This window comes from Branchiostoma belcheri, unplaced genomic scaffold, assembly GCF_001625305.1.
Source record: "Branchiostoma belcheri isolate BF01 breed outbred unplaced genomic scaffold, Haploidv18h27 scaffold16, whole genome shotgun sequence".
NCBI lineage: Eukaryota > Metazoa > Chordata > Leptocardii > Amphioxiformes > Branchiostomatidae > Branchiostoma > Branchiostoma belcheri.
Window position 1 is genome coordinate 1,975,846 of NW_017803046.1, and position 7,525 is coordinate 1,983,370.

The following is a 7,525-nucleotide window of genomic DNA, read 5'->3' on the forward strand; positions in this document are numbered from 1 at the left end:
TCTACGTGGTCATGAGGGTTGAGCAAATGGCACAGAATATGGTTTGGCAAATAATCTAGTCTTCAAGTTCATTTCTTTACAATTCCGTCTTTTTTCGTTTGATTTTGGTCATTTTACGACATGGGTATAGTTTTTATTAATTTTTTTGTAACTTATGGTATATTTTTGCTCATTTTGCAACTGTTTTGTACGATTTACAGTATGGTTGAAAACTTTTTTTTTGAAACGGCCGAAAATTCATGCGCGCGCGGATGTCATCCATATAATCAAATCAACATGGCCTTACTAATTAAACAAAAACTATAACAGAAAAGATTTCTAAACTGATTTTTGTATATGATAATAAAACAACATGTTTCATATAGCATAATTGGATTGATGTTACCAGATACACTGGAAACTAATTTTACTTTGATGGCCCCAATGATGACAAAAATAGCAGCACTAAGTATGTGTTGAAGGGGCTGAAGTCTGCCATCTCTGTTTTCTGCACAGCGGCTGTGTTGAGCTGGCCAATCAGTGGCTTATAGAGAACCCACAGGTGGAAGTGAAGTCCTGTGAAAGCCTGGAAGTACGAGCAAAGGGAAGTAAGGTAAATCTGAAGATTTTTTGTTAATGCTGCATTATGTGAAATTAGAACGATACAAAAAGTAAATTTTCTGGTCATTTCTTTACAAAGTAAGTTAAATCAACCCTACTCCATTGCAAATAAGTGTCATTCAGGAAGTGGAGATTCCAAAACATGATGCATTGCTCGAAACACATTTGTCTGCTATGTTTGTTTACATTCTAGTAGTTTGTGGTGGCACCACAAACTGAGTGCACTTCATGTGGGCTGTTTTAGTGGCTAGTATAATTGTCCGATATGTGAGATAATTGCACAAATATGTTGAAGAGTGGAAATAAATCACAATCACAAGAATATTCTTTAAGAATAAAACTCACTCAAATTCCATTTGTAAAGACATCTTCATCTCCACATACATGTATATGTACAAGTGACTAGATGTTTATCACTGTTTTCAGGTAAACACAGACCTGGCAACGCACTATGAGTACGGCAAAGCACGCAGCTTCTTTGTCAGAGGATTGAGGTAAGAACAGGAAAACAATGGTCATTTCTTTGCTCCTTGCGTGCCTAAAAATGTCTAATGACACAAAATGAAAATCGTCTAATTTGACACTGATTTTTCACACTGTAAATCCATCATTATATTTCACTTCATACCAAAATTCTGGATGAAATATCTTTTTGTTTGTTCTGCTGTGAAATCAAGTTTCTGGTATTGTAAATAAAGTTCATTTGTTTATTGACACAATAGACAAATAAATGTGAATCTACCATGCCAAATTAAAGAACTATGATTGTAACCAGGTGTCAAATACCATTTGTAATAAGGACTTCAATTATGTTCATGATGTTCATATTCAAAGTTACACCCCTACGTTCTGACATGTCGGAATATAGGGGTCTATATGCAAAGACCTAAGAAATCCAAGTTCAGTGAAATCTTCAAATTTATAAAATGCTGCTTTATGTTCTGTTTGTGAACTATGCTTATGTTGTGTGCATTCTATATGTGTGTTTTCCTCTGAACTGTGTATCTTTCAGCCTATTTCTTATGTACATATTCCATTCAAACTAGAGTTGGAAATGTCTATAAGCTTGCGATCTCTTTGTGTACGTCTAACGGTGGTGGGTGTGTTCTATAGGGTGTGGTATGGTCCCAGACTAGACCTTCCTGCTGGTACGTTACCCCAACAGGTCAGTAGGCTGTCACCTAACCCACATCTCTAACTATTCTGTATCTCAACATTCCTATCAAACCTTTTTTCACGTCTTTTCCGAGCATTCCCGCCAGACTTTTTTTCATTTTTTTTCAAGCATTCTAGCCAGATGTTTTTCATGTCTTTTCTGTCGATTAGTGCCAGATTTCTTTCATGTTTTTCTGACCATTCTCGTCAGTCTTTTTCGCTTGTCTTTTCCAACCATTCTCGCCAGAAGTCACACACACAGCAGTTTGGCCCATATGTTTACCAGCCTATCTGTTACAAGTGTCCTGTCCTCAGTGCTTGACTACCATCTGTGTTTTTTTCATCTTGTAAGAATTGGCAGTGCAGGGACTTACCTTTGTACTGAAATGCCATCCACTGACATGTTGTTCACTAACCTAAAATTGTAGGTCATTCTGAAGACATCCATGTCATTAAGGCTGTTTAAAAGTTTTTTGTAATTTAATAAAAGAATGTGAATTATTATTATTGCTTATGAATGTCTTGAGATAAGGGCCCGGTTGCATAAGTCGTATGAAAACCGCACAACCGCAAACTGAGGTCATTCTTGGGGAAGTCTGACATGTGTCCTGCAAAATTAAGCTGTTTTGTTATGCAAAAGACTGCTTAAGATCCTTGACAGCAGTTGGTTTTATCCTAATCTGCTTGAAAATTGTATGGTATCAAAATTGCATAACCACCAATGAAGAATATGACCACTGTATAACCCCAATCATTGCTGTATGGTAGTGAAAGATACCTGTTACTCCTGCTGTAGATTGGTTACCTGAATGTGGTGCCGGGCTCTACCAACACGGGAGGGGTGTTCCAGTTTCCTGACTTTGAACCCTTCGGACAGACCATCAACAGGCTGAATGGACTTCTGAAGGAAACACCCATCCCTGGTAAGGTTAAAATGCCCTACATACGTCAATACAACCTACAAATTTGTAGTTCTTTCATCGGTAGCGGGCTAGTGACCCCATACAGTATATAGTATAGTGCACTGCCCTTCTGCAGTTTTGCAGGCACGCAGTGCAGTGGCAGCGGGCTATATTACAACCAAACAACCAGACACACCCAACCTTTACACATCTAACAGTAAGCGTTGTTTTAAGCTATCTAGTGAGGATGACCCTACTGTACTTGTTAGCAGTCAGTTCCATTTTATGATAGTTTGAGGTAAAAAAAGAGATTTTTGAATACCTCAATCCTTGGTTAATAACTTCTTTGTACTTGAAGACATGACTATTTTTTCTTGTCCTTTTCTTGAAGGTCGTATCCTGAACTTGGAGACTCAGGACATGAAGTACCACGGGACGTGGACACACCAGGGTGTGGACCCTGACAGGTCCTGCTGGACACAGAGCGGGGAGACAACAACAATGTACCTCTTTGTTATCAGGGTTTTCTATCTACTGGGCCCTCCTGTGCCTGAAGAAATAGGTAACGTCTCACAAAATTCTGGTAGATCACATACGTCCCCCAGTATAATGGATTTCTGCATATCTAAACTTATACCTGTGGGAGCTGCACTTGAGATCTCTCAAACACTGTGTTTTGAAAGTGGAGGGTATATCTGTATCATCTGTAACCTTCTTCAGGGCAACAATGACTGGTTCTGATATTCATACTGCAACTAGGTGTCTCTACTGCAATATTACAAAATAATGCAGTCCCAAATGTATGTTGTCACACAATGTATTACACACAATGTATTACATATTGTCGTCAAATGTGAAAGCCCGTAAGCTACTTGTTCAATGAAGAACACTGTATATTGCCAACCTGATAAAATTATTTACAGAAGAAAAGGGGGATGCTTGGTGAAGTTCCAGAGTACGTTACAGGCTCACACTTCCTTTCCCTAGCCTGAGTGTCAGCCGTTTTAGCTTTCTTCCGCTACCGTTAGCAGATAATGGGGAGCAGACAAAAGCTAAAAAGGCTGACACTCAGGCTATTTTGTCCCATCACTCGATGACCAATGCCAGACTTTTTCCCCAGGTGTAGCAGATTTTGTACCTGAGATGATCTCGCCTCCTCAGGGAATCTTCAGCAACCCTCAGTTTGAGAACTTCTCCTCCGTCATGACCAAGGCTCGCTCCTGGGCTGAAGGTCACCTTCGCACTGTCAGGCTCATCAACATACAGTCATTCGATGTCAAAGTTCATAGGTCAAAGTTTACAGGTAACAAATTGCTTTTTTGTGACTGCACACTCAAGTTTTGTCAACTTATTTTTATACCTGCAAAAGGGGAAAGAGGACAAGAAACAATGCATTTATTTAGCACATGGACAGAACGTACTACACCTGCACCCCTATTGGGCATATAGTACTTTGCCAGAACGTTATGTTTAAGGTTGTTTTCACACATTGAAGAATGACATCCAGCCTGTAGTTTACAATGTTGTGTTGGAAAAGATATGGTCTGCAACAGACAAAACTCTGATGCAACATTGACAGAACACTGAAAAAAAAAGTATTTCTACCATTGATCTAGAGGACTTACCTTGGTGCTGAAATGCCATCCGCTCACACTTGTAAGGCTGCTATATATATAATTTTGTTATAATAGTACACTGCATTGTTGTGAATCATGGGCACAACTGTACAAAACTTCTCACCTTCTCTTTTCACAAAATAAGAACATTAATTTACTTGCTTAATTGTACCCTTCTCTTCCCAGGAGCTGTAACGATAGATTCTCAGCGTGCTTCCCATATCGAACACGGCAAACACACCACCGCCTTCATACGCATCATCAGGCTGGTCTACGGCAGGCTACGGGTCAACGTCATGCTGCCCCCGCCCCTTCCCATGGTGCTCAGCGTGAAGACCTTTGTTCCCGCCATCATCTGTCGCGGCGGCAGCTGGGGCATCCCGCAGTACGAGAGTCTGAGGGACACCATCAAACGGGCGCAAGTCTGGCTCAGTCTTACCGGTAACTATGCACTCTATACATTAGGCATCCAGGTAATAAGGTACACCAAAAAATAGTTACTCAAGCAACTGGAGATGATTTTGGAAATGGTCAAACGTTTCAGGTAGCATCCACTACCTGTCATCAGTGACACAGTGTTTTCAGTGTCACTGAGAAAAATAGTGAATTCAATGATTTATGCCATTTCATGCAACATTTGTGCAACAAACTTAAATGAATTTAAAAAAGGTAGTCTCGTGGCATTTTTGAAGTTATGAAGAAAGTTTGTTACTTTGGGCATAGTATATTGGAAGGCAAACCCATCCCTCTCCTTTCACCACCTCTTTACCTCCCCAACAAAGTCAGGTACCCATTTTGCATCTGGGTGAAGTAAGGAATGTTAGATGTAAAGTGCCTTTCCAAAAGACGCAACATCTCGCCAGAAATACAAGGAGTCAAGCCAGTTACCTCTTGATCTCGTGTCTGCATCCCTAGGAGCCATTTGACACCACATAAAATTCACAGTAAATTTACTGCCTGTGTTTTCCATCTCCAGGTGTTAACGTGGTGAGTGCGGAGACTATTTCCATACGGATGCACTACGGGAGGATCTCTGATGACGGCGCCGAGACCACGCTGACGTACCATCGCACCGACCACGGCTCGTACTTCCTCACCGCCTTCAGGATCTACATCGACGGCGTGTACGAAGAACCGTCGCCAGACCTACTGCCACCGCCGCCAGATGAGTCGGAGTTTAGCATGGACGATTTTGGATGTTGCAACGTCATGTAGTCTAGTAACCTAGAACTGTTCATCAATGCAAAATCACCATGCTTGAGGTAATACATAACAGATTTGTCGATGCTCTACATGTTAGCTATAGTTAGAATGAATAAGTGTAGGGTTATGTTACATGTTAGGCCACACCAATCTGCTTTCTTGGTTGTCAAACTTTTAAAACAAATAATGATGATCTGAAAAACTAACATGAAATTAAAAAGAGAGACTGTAGGAAAATTATATACCTTAAATGAGGGACAGACGAGATCTGTATAGGTAGTATAACCACCCTTTACCCCAACATCCTGACTTTGCAGGCACGCAGTACAGCGCGGCACCAAACAACCGAGATTAGATGAGAGAGAAACCAAAGAAATGGAATGGTGTGGCCTTATTAGATAGCTGCAACATTTTACACCTTTATCAGTTAGCATTAAAGTAGTCTGAAGAAATCTTAAACTTTATACGTAGTAATTATAAGGAATGTTGGAATTTCCCAAAGTTGATATTGATACAAATTTTCCTCCAAGTCTTTACACTTGCTGACAGCAAAATTTATATACCTGCATTTTTACTACTGTTGTGCATGGCACTATTACTATATATACAATGTAAATGTAGGTGCATGTGGCAATACAGCAAAGAGTAAGACATGCAGACTTGGGCTTTCATGAACAACATGGTACCTTATAATTATAACAAGAGCTGAAAAAAAAGTGCAAAGCATTTTATATATAACCTGCTGCTATTCAGCTTCATATTTGTTGCATTTTTGTTGTTCTGTGTCATTCAAAAAATGGAAAAGTGGACAATCCACCTATTGTTACTTGCAGAATCAGTTGTTAGTTAGTAGTTTTTTGTCATTCTGTGTTCGGAACTACCTCTTTGGTAGGTTTGAAGTTGGCTAGTTGAACATGCCACAGGTGTGGAGAGGAAAGTTATCTCGAACCAGGTTCAGCTCACTGAAGAGCTAATCTCCCACTGGTCGTGACAGAGAAGACTGAGGCTATGTATAGTATTTACAGGTTCATTGTATGGGGAAATTCCCCTAGCTCTTTTCAACAAGCACAATGAACAGTGGACCACAGCTGAACATCCCATCATAAGGACTGCGACCCTAAACAGTAGTGTGTAACACCCGGGATTCGAACTCCCAAACTCTTGGTCCAGAGGCAGGGACACTACAACACTGGACTACACACACAACTGTGATGGCACTGATGTTTAAGCAGGATGTAAAATGAATTGTAAAAGTTCCAAAATCAAGTTGTCTGGTGATCAGAGGGAGAAACTAGTAGAAATGAGGTTGATTAGAGTAGAATGAGTGAAGTGGTGTTGTGAATTCAAGGTGTGTACTGATGCATATGGGGGAAAAATATTTTAAAAAGTCACTGCTGGCTTTGCATTGTACCTCAAAAGCTGCTAATAACAAAATCGTGAATGCAGAGTGGCATATAGGTAGTATTAGTATCATATTCTGTTCCATACATATGTTAAAGAATTGTTGAAAACAGGAGTTCCTGCCCAATGTTGATCTTTTACCGATGTTTTTATACTCTACAATTCACTTTTCTATGTTTTTAAGCTGCTGACATGAGCTGATATATCACCACAGTGGTCTACAATAGACCATAAAATGATCCGTCAATATGATCTACTAAATCAGATGAATTTCATGTTTTTGTACATGTATGATGGCATCATATTCCTTACACATGTTCCATCTAGAAACAGACATCTGGCTTCAAGTCTTTGTTTTAAGTGCGATGAACACTGTTGTATGCCTATTTGAGGTATCATTTATAACATAAAATGATATATAACGTTATATGTGCTTAGCAAGATTTTACACTTTTCTACATTTTATGTATAGTGTTATCATTTGTATAACAATGAAGAGCGGGATATATGCAGTAATGAAACAATTTACGAAATTGAATTTGTAACAGTGAAAAATAGGAAAATACTAAAGCCTGATTAGTAATTATCTGGGAAGTTGGCAATACAATGTATCCGCTTTTATTGTAAAATGATATGTATTGAATAGAC

The 7,525-nt window shown here is 39.5% G+C and overlaps 1 protein-coding gene across 1 annotated transcript in view; it reads left to right on the forward strand.

The window, feature by feature from the left end:
- Positions 1–5,638, forward strand: part of LOC109465896 — a 6,329-nt gene extending 691 nt beyond the window's left edge. The window contains exons 2-9 of the mRNA XM_019763385.1: positions 496–592; positions 1,027–1,094; positions 1,714–1,765; positions 2,552–2,678; positions 3,049–3,219; positions 3,778–3,960; positions 4,460–4,714; positions 5,250–5,638. Coding sequence (XP_019618944.1) covers positions 496–592; positions 1,027–1,094; positions 1,714–1,765; positions 2,552–2,678; positions 3,049–3,219; positions 3,778–3,960; positions 4,460–4,714; positions 5,250–5,488 — 1,192 coding nt within the window. The 3' untranslated portion in view covers positions 5,489–5,638. The remainder of the gene's footprint in view (positions 1–495; positions 593–1,026; positions 1,095–1,713; positions 1,766–2,551; positions 2,679–3,048; positions 3,220–3,777; positions 3,961–4,459; positions 4,715–5,249) is intronic.
- The last annotated feature ends 1,887 nt before the right edge of the window (positions 5,639–7,525 follow it).